We start from the raw sequence: 16,784 nt of genomic DNA on the forward strand, positions 1-16,784 counted from the left end.
TTGAGAGATCAGACCCAGGAATAATCCAATCTTTTGCTTAGACCATACAAGGACATCCAAGTTACATGAGGTCATTTTGTAATAGATGAGGTATCATAATCTGATGAAACCAAACGCTCATGTGATGCACTGTTGGCTCTCCCCGTCTTCAATTTGCCACAAGGTATTCCCCTTGAAGCATGTATAGGACAAGGTGCAATATATTTTTCAGTATTTCAACGACATTCTAGTATCTGATACACATACGAGATGTGGAAGTTTTTTCTATAGTCCAGTATAATGTGCTAAAGGAGCTCGTTCCATGCATTTACGATGCATACATAGGACATTAGGTTGTGAAGTGTGATCTCCGGGTATTTGTCCTTTATTCAAATAATATGACATTTCTCGAGAAACCTCAGTATTTCTAAAGAGATGATAGAATGAGAAATTTTTTTTCTTTAACTGCTCATTTTTTGATTCTACAGAATCATTCATTATCTTTCAACTTTGCATGCTTAGTGTCACAGTTAGGGTCTCCTATTGGTAGTAGATTGGTGGGCCTCCTCTTAACACGAAATTGCCTTTCTTTATCCCAGTTGCTGCTATCAGAACCTCTAAGTTCATCAAGTGGAGGGTTTGGTGATCAATAAAACCTTTAACTCCATTGTAAGATGAATGTGCTTCTTCTCAGTGTGGTTGTTAACTGCGAGGGTCTTCTACAGCAGTTCGTAGGTGTTTGCTGTTGCCGTAGTTTTCTTGCATTGGTTGCATATTTAAGTTCATAAAGAACCCATTATATTTGCAACATATCTTTCGTCATTGCTCGCCTTCAAGTCGGCGCATGCACCGATGATTTGATGTTGGATGCTGGCTGAATTACATTCATCACCAAACATTTCATGCATGTTGGCTAGCAAGTTGCTGCATCTATTTGCATACTAGTTTTAAGTTCATAGAAGGCTGGTGTATGTACTTAATGATGGTTTGCCGTTTAATTGTGCAAATGCCCTGGTACTTATTGCAAGTTGCATGCATCTGTCTATAGGGAGCATGGTTATCTACACATGTTAGCTGGCAAGTTGCTACATCCGCCATTATTGCTTATAAGTGGGTCAATCCACTTATTCTTTAGCTAACTATTTTTGACTGCAAGCCAATAAATACTATTTGATACTGATCAGAAGGATACCTTAACACTCATTGTGTGTTGCATTATACATCGATCATTTTTCCCTTTGCTCATGAAGAGTTAGTATATCTGCTTGCTATCGAGTGGTCGTTGATTGCAGGAATGATCTAACATACACCACATGTTGTTCATTTTCGCCTGTAGGTGGACAACTGTAGCATGATAGGTCTCCTACATTTATTTGCAAGTGGTGTATATATTTGTGTCCACAGGGGACTCGTCGTACGTGCAATATATCCTCTGTTGTTATCCACAAATTGGTCATGTTAGCCATCTTTGCTTGCATTCAAATAAGTGCATTCATCTGATGTTGCATATCCATTGATTGTATGAATCCCCTAGCATTTGCATGTTGCTCCAGGCTACTGGATGAGTTGCATTCATCATTGACTTCTCCTACGCATACTGGTTGATAAATTACCATATTCGTTGTCGCCATTTATCAGCAAATTGATGCATTTGCTTATCAACTAATGGTTGTTGCTTATAGGTGGGTTATTTTCACAATACCCTTCTTTCCTTCATGTCTAGTCATGCTGCATCTTTCATATGTAATTGTGGGTGAATCAATGTGTTGTTGCAGATGCCTGCGAACTAGCTGCCATATATTCCTTGTGATCAGGCGACAATGACTACATTGCATTTGCTTCAAGTTCTTCGATCATCTCTTAGTTGGCAATTTACTGCATGCTTGATCATTGCTGCTTGCATAGTTACATATGCTTGTAGGGAAGTCATTATACTTCTGTAATGTTCATAGTCACCATCCATGGGTAGCCTAACATAATTATCTGCAAGATGTTGATGTTGACTGCAGGGCATCACTACATTCATTGCTTGTATCCCTTGTGTGAGTTGATGTATGCATGACAGGTTTTCTATCATTGCTGAAAGCGTCACTACTTTAATCTGCAAGCTGGCTACTGCTTGCATAATAAGTCTTATGCTATTGCATGTAGGAGGTACTTGCATTCTTTGTAGTCAACTAATGTTTTTTGCAAGTCATTCGTGTCTACAGACTTCCCAATATGAGTTCCCTGCTTGTTCGTTAATGTTTATTTGAATGATCAGAGTTATTATTTGGCATTTGTATTTTAATTTTATTGTGCATTTTAAAGTTTAGGGTCCTGTTCCCTGTTGTTCACTAATGTTCTGTTCCTTGCGTTCTATTGCAATCAGGTTTTCTATTAGTCAAAATTTCGGCAACATCTCAGTGTCTCCCCCATTTAGGGAAAATTGGGGGAGTTTTAGTCTTCCCTCCTCGCCTAGAAAGACGTGCACAGTCGGTGTCTGGTGACACCATGACCGTAGTCTTCAATCTCACCATGCCATGAAAGGTGTGCATGGCCTTTAGGGGCACCTGTGTAAAATGCATAGTTTTGTCCCCACCAGCACTGAAGCTTGTACACGGGTACTTAAATTTTATCCCGCCACGCTAAAAAAAGCGTGCATAAGGCTTACCCGCCTTGCCGTGAGCACCGCGACGAGTTCCCTACTACCGCATTAAGAAAAAGCGCATATAGGTGGTTGCTCGCCGCACTGCAAGTGCTGAGGACAGGGTTTCAGGTTTGAGGGATTATACCTTGGCAAGGGGACGTCGGCGGTACACGTAAATTGAGGCACAAATTATTTCCTCTTTTCTCTTTTTTTCTCTTCTTATTATTTTTTTCTTTTTTCCTTTTTTGAATTTTTAATAATAATAATAATAATAATAATTGTTATTATTATCGTTATAATTAACAATGATGATAACAATTGTTGTCACTATTATAATCAATAATAATTTCTACAATAATAATAACATAATAATAATAATAGTAACAAATGTGATTTAGAAAAATGCCTTGGCGAAATTTTACCTGTGATAGGCTATTTTGGCTGTGAATTGAGTGAGGTTGTTGTTGAGTTCAAGCTCTTGTGGATCTCTGTTGAGGCTAGAGGGAATCGGGCAAAGGGGATTGAGGCCGTGGGCTTAATTGGTGTAAGTTTGAATGAGAGACGGATAAGCTAATATTGAGAAATCGACGGCCTTGGATGTGGTTTGAGGGCTCGGTTTGGCTAGCCTATGGTTTGGAGCTATTTTGGATGGAAGAAATCGAGAGGAGGAAGTGAGGGTGAGTTCGGTGCAGTTGAGATTAGGAGAAGGGAGAGATTGCTTGCGATTGGCTACTTGAGGTGGTCGGATAGGTGCGGCTGAAGGCAGGGGATTAGAGGAATCGGGGGGTTTGAGGTCTACGAACAGGGTGGCGAGATAAAGGGAGGTGAAAGAGCTCGGTCGACGTTTGCAGGGCCGAATCGAACTGCACATGGAGAAGGGTCAAGTGCTTCGACTAGCCCGCTTAGCTTGATGGAGCGAGATTACTGCTCGACTGTCGGACGGGGTTTTGGATTGAAGAAAATAAGAATGTCAGCTTATACGGGCAAATCAGTCAAGCCGAGGGAGGGAGATCGTAAGATTTAGGGGATTTGGCGATTTGATTGAAGGGGAGATTGACGACTTGAAGTGGAGTCAGAGGCTGAAGATGATAACTACTCGAAATGGAAAGAGTTCAGTCGAGTGTACCAGCCGAATGAAATATCTAGCCATTCTTATTCTAATGATGAACAGGGACTTTGTACATTTCGACGTGAAGAGCTCATCGTTGACGTGCGAAGAATTTGTGGTCGGACGTCCGACCTACGACGAGGTAAGACTTTTATTTGATTGATTTTGATTTTTTTAATTAATAATAATAAATATTATTATTTAAACAATAATAATATTTAATATTAAAATGATAGAAATGAAATTTTGCCTTGATTTTCGTGAAATGTCTCAAAATTCACTCATTGCAGCCTTGAAATCCGTGCCAATTTTGTCGTGCAATTTTTGTTGAGCAAATTTATAATCATTTTTAGGTGACTCGGGTATTTTGTACGCAACAACGAAGTTCGTTTCACAATTGAACGTCATTTGGGCAGTGTCACGCATCATTTTTGAGTATCAGTCGCCAATTTTGACTGGACTTGTCTGATTCAATTGTGGGTGGTTTCTAGTTAGTGGAATTCGATGTCCTGATCAACGGCGCAATCTGTTCAGCGATCGGTGGTCATTTAACCTTTCAAGTGACGCGTCGCGCCCGCAGACCGTCATTTTTGTCGCCGATTTTGCTCCTTTTCGCGTCTATTTGATTTATAGGTCAATAGAAACCTTTTCCTTTAATTACTCATGTGCCTTGATATTCACGAAGCTAGAAGACGATGGGTCTTATTATTTTATAACATTGATGAGGCGTAAATTTCAAACATGAAGTCTTTTCTAAGTGCATAGTATGTTGCCTTAGTTATGACATTTAAGCATCCGTTGTTTAGTTTGTTTTCTCTCTTCAATTTCTTTAGAAAATATATAAAATACTTCATTTTTTTATTTTCATGACAAAGGAGGCTAGAAGATGCATCGCTGCTGCAGATGGAAACATCATACGAAATTCATTCTTTGAGGATGGCTTGAATAATTGGTCTGGTAGAGGGTGCAAGATACTTGTACATGAATCTATTGGAGATGGGAAGATACTTCCATTACATGGAAGGCATTTTGCTTCTACGAGCAGCCGCAGTCAAAGCTGGAACGGCATTCAGCAGGATATTACTGGTAGAGTGATTCGAAAATTTACATATGAGGTGATTGCTGTTGTTCGAATATTTGGGAATGCTAATTCTGCCGAAGTTATGGCTAGTTTGTGGGTTAAAGGAGTAAATGGCCGTGAACAATACACAAGCATTGGGAAGTGAGTTCCTACAGTAATTTGCAATGCTATATCTATCATGTTATTTTGAAATGTTTCATTTATTTGATTTCCTAAAATTTAAATGTAGTTTATTATAATATTTTATCTGGTTTTTACATGTAGTACTATTTTAACTCTCTTTTTTTTGGTGTCCTAAGATCCGGCATTACTGTTTTTCTAACAGAATTCAAGCATCAGATAAAGATTGGTCCAATTTGCAAGGAAAATTTATTTTGAATGTTCATACCTCAGACGTTGTAATCTACCTTGAGGGGCCACCATTGGGTACTGATATCCTTATAAACAGTTTAGTTGTTAAACGAGCTGAAAAGCCTCCTCGTTCTCCATTACTTACGTTTGAAGTAAGTAGTTATACCACCGGTAGATGTAATGAGATTTTGAAAATGACATTGTACTCTTCTTTCTAGTTTTATAATTGTTATCCTGTTGCTGAAAAATGTTAAATAAATTGCTACTAAGGCTTTGTTTGGGACGGCTTTCTTACTGCTTCTTAAAGTAATTTTCTAGAAATTTTTTAACTAAAAAGCTGCTTTAAATAGTAGTAAGAAAGCCGTCCCAAATGAAACCTAAAACTCTAACAGGAAATTTGCAACTAAAACTCTTCTGCCCATGTATTATTTTATTTCCAGTCATTTATATTGCATAAAAGTAAGTGCTGACTACAAAATTTCACCACATAATGAAACTCTCCATTCTTAACAAACTTTTGGAATATGCATGCCTATAAACAGAAGATTTGCACGCTGTTTGATACATTACTACACAGTACATTTCTTCATCTGGGAGGATGGAGTTCTAAAACCTGAAACATTTCATGTCTATTGGATCATATATTCTGTTACTTGTGATGTAGGAGGTTAATAAAAATATTTGAAGCAAAAAATGCACAACGAAACAATAGTATTCTGCAATAGGAAATGGAAAAACATACAAAATGTGACTGCAAGCTCAGCACGCTTTCTCACAATTGTACACAATATTGCACATCATGTTACTATAACAGATTTATTAAAAAAGTTTCTAACTTGCCATTAGTGCTTCTAGAAATTTCCAAGTGGATTAATAAAGTTAGTTTCTCCTTGGTTGCTCTTATATTAATGCTACTGTCATTGTTACATGCTTTTTTTTTTATAATCATGAAAGCTCTTACCCCTCCAGTGTTTAAGAACAAAGGAGACATCCAATCCAAGCTAATGATAATATCAAAAATCAAATTTTTCAGTCATACTTCCCAAGTCATGAGATTTGATGATGGTACATAGTGTTATATAATTATGTTGCCAATCAATAAAATTTTATGATAAAAAGATATAATATGAGGGAAATTTTGTGTGTTAATAAAAATAATGAAAAAATATTATTGATGTTAAAGTTGAGGTGGTAGAGAGATTTTAATTGTGTTAGCTACGAGTGGAATCTCGCACACAGTAAAAAAAAAAAGTAAAGTAGAGCACGAGTGTAGGACATTTGTTTTTTTAAGAGAAAAATCTAGGAAAAAAAAAAACATTGGCTTTACCTAGTCGAAACATCTTCCATTAGTAGTTGATATGAGTTATAAGAGGCCTTCTTTCCATGAACACAATCAATAAAACTCACAACATTAGTGAAATTAAAATGATACTAGTATCTATGGTTTTGGTGATGCAATGTAGTCTAGTTTTGGGACACTATTTTTGAGGAAAATGTTGCACATCTTGAAGGAAAATAATAAAATACCAATGATGGGAGGACCGTTATGGATAGCTAGGATGGCTTTCCTTTTTGGAGGTAGCGATGATATGATTTTAGGCATTATGCGAGGTGGTGCATGAATGTTGTGGTTGCTATTGAGGATTGTTGGATCATTTCTCTATCAGGGTTAGAGATGGCATGACTTTATTTTGATGAAAGGAAAAAGGAAGCGGTTTGATGGCCATGGAGAGTGTAGCTTTTTTTGGGAGCCTTTATAAAAATTTGTAAACTTCAAAATTTAAGTAGCGTTCGCATATCCTATTTGCTCTTCTGGGATGTGTTTTAGCACAGTCTACTAAAAAGGACAATGGTGATGGTACCATACCACCAACTTCATGTCAATAATGACAGTTGCATCGCCCACCTATTCTATCAAAGGATATTAAATATATGGGTTTCTTATTCAAGTAGCATCTATGCTTATGCTTTTCCTAGACCTACGCCGTAACCTCACTTATGCCTCAATTGTCTCCTATGAGACCTACATTGCTTGCTCTATGCTTTCTCCTCTCCAATATGTTCACTACTCGCTTCATAGTTGTACTTATGCTCATTACACTTTAGTTAGGCTTGTTTTCTGCACTATAGCCAATGGAGATGCTTGCTTCTCTTCAAGTAGTTTCTTCACCTGTTTTATGGTCTAATAAGTTGCTTGCTCCACTTCATATAGCTTCGTTGCTCGCTCTATAGGTAGCCATGATGTTTGCTTCTTTTCTAGCATATTTGTCACTTGCTTTATAACTGATTGTGGGTAGCTTTGTCACTCGCTCCACAGCTATCCATGAAACCTCTTTAGGTAGCTTCTCTACCCATGTTCTAGCCAGCCAGATTGCTTAGTCCTCTTTCTTTATAGCCACTAGTGTTGCTCGTCCTCCATAGACAACTTCATCTCGCCCTCCATAGCTAGTTATAATGCTTGATCCTCCTTAATTAAGCTTACTATGTGCTTTATGTTGATCTGTAACTGTCGACCGGCTCCTACGATCCCACTGCCCGCTCACGATCCCACTACCCACTACTCACGTAACCACCCACTCACATGACACAAGACCCCCACTCGGTAGAAACCAGGGGCAAAGCATTCAAACCCCCGAAATTTCGATGTATAATTGAAATGCATAAAGACCTGCAGCCAAAGCCTCAGCCACTGATTGTTGCTTCGTTCCACGTGAAGAAGCTGCCGATTCTGACCTCCAGACCTACATCTTGAATGCTGCACACACGAAGCCCTTCGATTCCTGCTAGCTTTGTTCTGCGTGAAGAAGCCGCTGACTCCGCCTCCAATCTCAAACACCTAGTCAGCCCTAGATCCGCTTGATCCTAGCCCAAAGCCCTAGTCATGTGCACGTAGAGACCACCACCGGACTCGATCCGCCCACCTTCACTGGTTGTGCTTCCTTCTCCAAGCCCGAAGCTGACCTGACTCATTTTTAAACACTAAAATTGTTGCTATTTTATGTTGGGTTTGCAACACATGCGACATATCTTACGACCAGCCTTAATCAATAGTTCTCTCTCATTATCGGGAGGGGTAATTAACTATAGGGAACCAAAACTTATATCATAAAGCCCTTACAAAATGAGGGCGAAATCTCTGGGTAGTGTCTTATCTAAAACCTAATCTGCCTTCTCAAAATTTACCCCATAACCTAAATTCGTTAAAACTCTCTTTATCCACATAAAACAAACAAGAAAGAGTTGGCGTAGAGAGGCCGGGGCACGGAATTTTCAGAGCCCATACTTTATAGCTAGTCATATTGCTCACTCCTCCGGTAGCTTCAGTGCCCTTTCCACAATCAACCATAATACTTGCTTTTCTTTAAGTAGCGTTATTGCCTGCTCTGTAGTGCTGGTCGAATCGCTTGCTTATCTATAGTTCAGCCTTGTCATCTGTTCTAAAGTTGTCCATGATGCTTGCTTCTCTTCAAGCAGCTTACCACTTGGTCCATGGCAGGTCATATTATCAATATATCCCTTGCTTTGTTAAACAAGGCTTTTGTGGCAAATCATCGTATTAAAGGCGACTAATTCAAATATCCAAAAATAGTAAATAACACGAAATATCTGTAGGAAGATCTGTGTCTTCACCCTTTTAATGATCTTAAATTCTCATAAAAGGCTTATGAATCCTGCTTTAAGATCGGGGGGAATCTTTATTGAGATCTCAAAAGGAAGTTTACATTAATATTCTGGGCATGATTGTAGTTATGGAATACCATCCCATATCATCAACATATAAGTCTAGGTAAAACACCACTCTGCTTGTAGTAACATCAAGAATACAAAGGTGGATGCACTTTAATTTATTCTAACAACTATACGCCACATAATAGGCTTGAGATCTTATTTAGGGTGTAGTCCTAAGAGCATGTGTACATTGTTGTCTAAGTACTAGCTGCTGTTGAAGGGGATCTTTACCAAATTATTCTTCCTTCAATGTTAATCCCAAGTATTTTAGGTTGGCAAAACAAAAATCTTAATAAGAAATAAAAAAAAAGTTAAATAAGTAATAATTCAGAGAATTGCTTAATTTTAAACAATAGCTCGCTTGGGATACCTTAGTAGAGGTATGCATAAGCTCTTTGAGGTACTTGTCTTATTTAATTGAATCACTTGGGATGCTTACGGTGTAAAGCTTTACCATGTTAAGTATGTCTCTTTTCATGAATAACTAAACTAATTAATGTGTTTTGTGCCCATAAATAATTGTAGATTAAGATCTAGTAATAGTATGGCATATTTACCCTTTATAAATTATAGCATTTGTTTTATTAAAATAAGTTCATCCTTCTCAACTTTCATTTTATTTTATTTTATCTTTTGAGTTGGTCTGCAAGTAATATTTATTTTTTTAGAAGAAAGAGAGGCAATTGTAGTAAAGTTATTCTTGCAGTTCATCAACTTTTATTTTTTCATGTAACAGGCAAGTAAACATGCCACGCTTGATTCATTATGTTATGTCAACAATAACATTATCTCAAATCATGATTTTGCTCAAGGGCTGCATTCCTGGCATCTCAATTGCTGTGATGGATTTGTAATATCAGGCGAGTCTAGCTTTTTCAAAGGAACTGCATTATCAATTTTTTTTAAACATTAATTAAAGAAAATAAAATATTTAATAATATAAAAAATAAAAATATATACAATATTTTAAATTGAAATTAATTTTAAATTAAAGATATCAATTTTTTGAGAAATTTGATATATTATATTATTTTTTTGGCTTAATAATTAATTTATTACGATTTAATTAAGTTTTATGATTTTAAAATTATTTAAAATTAATATTAAAAATAATTAAACCGACGGCGGCTCCAACAGGACGCATGGCAGGCGTTGGTTTGTCCGACCAAATTGTGGCGGTGACGAAGACCACGTGGCGTCACCAGATTCATCTGATCAAATTACGTGGCGGCGGTAATGATTGAGTTGAGTCGGATGACGGTGTGGCGGTGGTTGACACGCGTTGCTCGTCGGATGCCTCATGCAATTTCACTTAACCACATTGGTAGATGCTCATGGCCGTTCGATCCTCCGCATTTTAGAATTAACGGCTTGATCAAATCCTACGATCTGATCTCACGAAGGAGAGATCAGACGACAGCAACTTGATCCCGCGGTTCTGAACAAAGGGTCTGGATGCCGCCGAACCAAAAGTCGTACGCCAAATCAAATACACGGCTGAAATAAAGCATCAAACGGCTTGATCTGGACCGTTGATCGAGCGATCAACGGTCCAGAAAACGTGCACCTGAGCCAGACTAGGAAAACGCCCTAGAAAATGTTTTCTGGATCGTTCTCAAAATCGGCTCGATCAATTTGCTTGAAATTTTAAACTCAAATTAGAGTGATGAACAGAAACTTTGGGGAATCAACCATTTTGAATTTAAAGCATTTAATTTAACGTTATTTAAGTAGGCATCTAGTGACCTATATCTAGGGTTTTAAAAGATTTTTACCGTTGAATTTATAGGGAAATGACTCGGTTGCAGTTGTAGACTGTCCACGCTCCTATTTGATGAAGATCGCTCGAGCTAACAACACCTGGATCAACTGCAATGGAAGCTTGGAGGAATACCCTTATCTCGCCGGAAGGATGATCGCCGGCGATCTTTCCCGTTGAGATCGAGCTAGGAATTAATGGAGAAAGGTCTAGAGAGCTTGAGGGAGCTGGTGGCTGGGTTTGAGAGGCTTTTGATAGTGAGAGAGAGCTAGGGCATCAATGAGGCTCATTTTCCTCCCTTTGCCCTATTCAAACCCTTACAGTTTGAATGGAGGGCTGAGATCAATTGTTTGGACTACCAGATGGCTGCCACCTGTCCAGGGAGTTGGTGGGAGCAGAGGATCAAAAGGATAAGGGTACATCCTAGGTGGAAAGTGAGTTTTGTCCTTTATTTGGACACATGGATTAATGGGGGCTGTTGGATCTAGATCAAGTGGCTAGGGAGGGTTTTAGGAAGCTTCTAGAGCCTGAATTAACAGTTGGAATGATTTTAAATAGGATGGATTAGCATAAAGGATTTATTTAATCACCCTTAACCCTCCTAAAGCCTCATGTTGACTGTTTGACTGGTCAATCAGTCAAACATGAGTGAAATGGTAGCTGAGTTGGCATAGAGGGTGGGGTTTGAGTGCTAGTTAAATGAGTTGGAAGGATTTATATGCTTAAAAGTTAGAGTTTTAAATTATTTAATCAAGTGGAAAAGGTTTGACCAAATATTGACTGGTCAAATGACCAGGTTGACTGCTGAGGGGGCATATGGAAAAGTGGTTGAGTATTGTTTGGGTCATTCCAAGGTTTAGATGGGTTATATGAATCAACAAGGCTTATTGGGCCCTTAATGGGCCTTTGAGTCAAAATTGATCGACTTGGTCAATCAGGTGTATTCAGGGTCTGAAAATGGGTTCAACAAGTTTGAAATATTATTTAGAGTCTAATGGATGTGATCCCAAGTCCTAGAGAAGTCATTTGGTTTAAAACACATATTTGGACCCTTAAAGGGCCTTTTGGGTCAAACCTGTTGACTTGGTCAATCAGGTTGACCCAAGGCTTGGGAATGGGTCCAACAGATTTGAAATGACATTTGAAATTTGCTGGAGGTGATTGCGTTCAATTCGGAGTTCATTTGGTTAGAAATCAATATTTGAACCCCATAGGGGTATTTTGGTCATTTTGACCCCTGGTCAACTGGGGGTCAAAGTGGGTCCAGAAAAATACAGTTTAATGCTCAACATATCAAGATTAAAGGTCTGGAAGTGACTAGAGGCTTTGACGAAGGCTCTAAGGTCAGAATCTTCAAAGTGACAGATCCAGTGACATAGGCTGTAAATATTTGAAGATTTTACAGCCTATGGATTTTAATTAAGTTTCTGAGGTTATAGACCTCAGAATGGGCTCAAATTTGGAGGGTTGCCTCCAGACACATGTCCCATCAATATGCAACTGACGGACTCTGAATTGGAGGTCATTTAACTGGGTTTCAAAGTGTTTGAAATTCAATGGAAAAGACCTTTAGGACAATACCTTTGGACCTTGGATTTTGATCTGAAATTCTGGATTTTGGATTGATTTAAAGTTAAGATCAGTCAAGTGACCTCATACAAAAATGAGGTCAACACTATTTTCTTATAAGAAAATTAGATCGTTTAGATTGCAAAGATTGTAAAGTTATTTCGAGTGAAAATTTATGCACCCAACATTGATTATTAATTTTGGATTTTAAGATAAAGGGTAGAAAATAAAAAATAAAGTAAAACGATATTCTAGGATTAGATGGGGGCATTTAAAGAATATTAACAAAAATATTTTTAAGAGTAAGATTTTAGAATTAAAGATTTGATCTGTGCATGAGGATGCTAATGTTATGTGGGATAAAATATCTAGTGATATTAAGAATATTGCAAAAGATGTATTTGAAGTATCAAAAGGAAAAGCTCCTAATAGTAAAAATAGTTGGTGGTAGAATCCAAATGTGCTAGAAAAGATTAAAAATAAGAAGATTTATTATAAAAATTGGTTTAATGATCATAAATTCTCATAAAAGGCTTATGAATCCTGCTTTAAGACCGGGGAAATTTTTATTGCAATCTCAAAAGGATGTTTACATTAATATTCTGGGCATGATTGTAGTTATGGAATACCATCCCATATCATCAACCTATAAGTCTAGGTAAAACACCACTCTGCTTGTAGTAACATCAAGAATACAAAAGTGGATGCCCTTGAATTTATTCTGACAACTATACGACACAAAATAGGCTTGAGATCTTATTTAGGGTGTAGTCCTAAGAGCATGTCTACATTGTTGTCTAAGTTTAGCTATAGTTGAAGGAGATCTTGACCAAATTATTCTTCCTTCATGTTAATCCCAAGTATTTTAGGTTGGCAAAACAAAAATCTTAATAAGAAATAAAAAAGGTTAAATAAGGAATAATTCAGAGAATTGCTTAATTTTAAACAATAGCTCGCTTGGGATGCCTTAGCAGAGGTATGCATAAGCTTTTTGAGGTACTTGTCTTACTTAATTGAATCACTTGGGATGCTTACGGTGTAAGGCTTTTCCATGTTAAGTATGTCTCTTTTCATGAATAACTAAACTAATTAATGTGTTTTGTTCCTATAAATAATTGTAGATTAAGATCTAGTAATAGTATGGCATATTTCCCCTTTATAAATTATAGCATTTGCTTTATTTAAAAAAGTTTAAAATAAGTTCAACCTTCTCAACTTTCATTTTATTTTATTTTATCTTTTGATATTTATTTTCTTAGAAGAAAGAGAGGCAATTGTAGTAAAGTTATTCTTGCAGTTCATCAACTTTTATTTTTTCATGTGACAGGCAAGTAAACATGCCACGCTTGATTCATTATGTTATGTCAACAATAACATTATCTCAAATCATGATTTTGCTCAAGGGCTGCATTCCTGGCATCTCAATTGCTGTGATGGCTTTGTGATATCAGGCGAGTCTATCTTTTTCAAAGGAACTGCATTATCTGGATCAAATTATGCTGTAATCACTAATCGCAAAGAAGTTTGGCAAGGCCCAGAGCAGGACATTACTAGGAACATCTCACCTGGTCTTCATTATACAGTTTCTGCTTATGTGTGTGTTGGAGGAACTCAGGATGAGCCTTGCCAAGTCATAGCAACGCTAAAACTAGAGCATTCAGACTCAACAAGCTATTTATTTATAGGGAGGTGGGTAACAAAATTTCCATCGTCTTCTTTGATTCGTTATGTTTAACTAGCCTTAATTGAAACCTCATCCACATCCCAAAGTATGTACAAAAAGAAAATAAAGAAATATGAAAAAAAAAATTTTGAGTTCTAATGCCCACCAACCTTTTTCACATGCGTTGCTTCAATCGCAATCTGAGCGGATCTTAGAATTCTGAGCTTGATTTAAGATTCTAAAAATATCTTACACGCAGTATATTTATACACACACACATAATTTTTAAACAAAATTAAATGCGATCATTGCAGAGTTTTAGCATCAAATGAAAGATGGGAAAAGCTTGAAGGTTCCTTCTCATTGACAAGTATGCCTCATCGTGTAGTATTCTTCCTCGAAGGGCCGCCTCCTGGACATGACTTGCTCATAGATTCTGTTGTAGTGGCTCATTCAACTTTGAAGAAGTTTAAGGTATCAGAATTTGTTCATTTTCCTTGCCTTAACTGCTCATAAGTTTTCTTATAAATATCCATATAATGATAAAATATTAAATCCTAGCTCTTTTATTTTCAAAATAGCCAGAAAGTTTGAAACTTATTCATTAGCAAACACAATTTGTTTAGACTGTCTGACCATGTTGTGCTGGTCATGGGGATTCTTTTTCATATAAATTATGACTTTAGGCCTTAACTTTGTTTATGTTATGCATGTGTTGGAAAGTGCTAGATTGGGAATAATATAACATAACATTATTAAAATATAAATATTGATATGTTTATTGCTATTTTATATCCTTATAATTGAATATATTCTCTAACGTATTTCTTTTCTTATAGATTTATCATGTGCTCACTCATTATGAGTCAATAACACTAAGATTATTCTCCTTTAACATGGTATTAGAGAAGGTTTAATTCTAACCCTGGCCATCGTTCACCCCACCCCTCATCGTTCTTATAGATTTCATCCACCTGAACATTCACTCTCCTCATTCAATCATGTACTCTCCTCTGCGGTCGCTCACTTGTAACCTAGCACATTCTCAATACTTGTTCTTCTACACCCCCACTCCTATACTCAGTTGCATGTCCTATAGCCCACTCATGCATTGCTCGCTTGCACCTCCTTTTGATTGTTTATCCTTGTAATATTTTACTGGGTTATGTGACCACCTTAACTTGCCTTTGTCGTGTTTCCCATCACTATCAACACTACAATGACCCCTACATGCCTTCCACTGCCTTGTTTGCAATCGCTCGCCCCATACTCAAGGCCTAATCTTTTTTACCTCCCCCACTCTCATTAATCTATGACAAATCTTATATTCTTTATTCCTCTTTTCTCATGATGTCATTACTTCTCCATCTCATGTTAATGAGTTTAAATTTTCCTTCACCTTCGGTATCACCATCAAATGCAATGATACTGATATTTCCTTGTTGGTTCTCATGAAAAAACTTTAACATCTTGATGTGTCTCCTTTTACTAGTGATGACACCATCAAATTTCCTAGATGTTAAGCATCTAATTATGCTATCGTTATATGGTTGCTAAATAGTCTTAAATCCATCATCTCTACTTCCTTGCTCTAAGATATCACCAAGAAAATGTGAGTTATTTTTATTTATCCCAAAACATAATTCGTTAAAATTTTCTTGAAAGCAGAGAGAGGCCAGGGCGCAAAATTTTGGAGCCCACAGGATATACGGCTCTCCTAGTAGCCAAATGTCTTTAATCGAGCCCAAGATATCCACTATTTTTACACATTCTCACAAGTTTTAGACTCAACTCCGTCTGAATTCTTGTGTCACCATCAATCAAGGATGGCCTTTGCTACAAATAGATGTGTGTAGTGCTTCCTTTATGCTGCTTAAATTTAGGGATTTGTGTTTTGCAGCAACCAACATGATACGTTGCTTTGGGGAAGACCAAAGTATGAAAACTCAGCATGACCATATATGGTCTTAAGTAAAGGCCTTGTGCTTGGTTTGATAAGTTTTGCATAATTCCTACTATGTTTGGCTTTTGCAATAATACAACATATCATTCTATCTTCGTCAGACATCATTCATCTGGTTTTGTTATTCACAACATATGTTGATTAAATCATTCTTATTAGAAGTGATTAGAACAGAGTTATTAGAGTAAAATGCTAGGAAGAGTAAAAAATAAATACTCGTGGCTAAATCAAGCGCTAAGTTAAAATAAAGATCCATGTACACTGAGATGTTGCAGGTTAGGAATCTCCTAGAAGAATTTGGTTAATTGCGCAACTCATGATCATAGAATGATGAGGACATCAGAAGATCAACGGCGACGATCTGGAGTTTTTTTTTTTTTTATGTGTCTATTGTACTAGTTTATTTTATATTTCTATTTTTCCCATTTTACCCCTAAGGGTGGTCATGTGGTGTTGTAGCCCAAAGTACATTTTAGTTATTATTTCTTTTCTTTTCATGAGGCTTATTTATAGGCTAGTTCTCTTGTATTTTAGAATGATGATTGATTAATGAAAATTTAGATTTCTCTGTCTCCCTCAATGTTGAGTGTTTGAGAGAAGAAGGAAGACCCAAGGTGTTGGCAATCGCAATACCCGTCAACCTTTGGAAGGGTCCAAGGTTCGCGGCTCCAAAGTTATTTTCTTCTTTTTCTTCCCTTCACTTCCATCTCCTCCTAGCCATTACCCGCGGGCCGCCCAAACCCCATCACCTTTCCCTCGCCCCAAAACCCGACCCCCACCCGATCACCTCCCCTTGTGCCGCCGGCCTTCCCTCACCCATCCACCACCAACCCCAGCCACCCCTTCATCGCCGGCCTCCCCAAGCCCTACAAGCCGCCGGCCATCAATCCACCACCCAATGATTTTGAATTTCAAATTTCAAAATCATCCTTAATTACTTTCATAATTTGTGT

At 37.4% G+C, this 16,784-nt stretch overlaps 1 protein-coding gene across 1 annotated transcript in view; it reads left to right on the plus strand.

Moving 5' to 3' along the window:
• Positions 1-16,784, plus strand: part of LOC110113931 (endo-1,4-beta-xylanase 3-like) — a 31,687-nt gene that overhangs the window by 10,249 nt on the left and 4,654 nt on the right. Inside the window, exons 5-6 of the mRNA XM_028693447.1 lie at positions 4,592-4,938; positions 5,123-5,300. Of these exons, the coding sequence (XP_028549280.1) occupies positions 4,592-4,938; positions 5,123-5,300 (525 nt within the window). The remainder of the gene's footprint in view (positions 1-4,591; positions 4,939-5,122; positions 5,301-16,784) is intronic.

Source organism: Dendrobium catenatum, unplaced genomic scaffold (assembly GCF_001605985.2).
Source record: "Dendrobium catenatum unplaced genomic scaffold, ASM160598v2 fragScaff_scaffold_289, whole genome shotgun sequence".
In the NCBI taxonomy this organism is placed as follows: Eukaryota; Viridiplantae; Streptophyta; class Magnoliopsida; order Asparagales; family Orchidaceae; genus Dendrobium; species Dendrobium catenatum.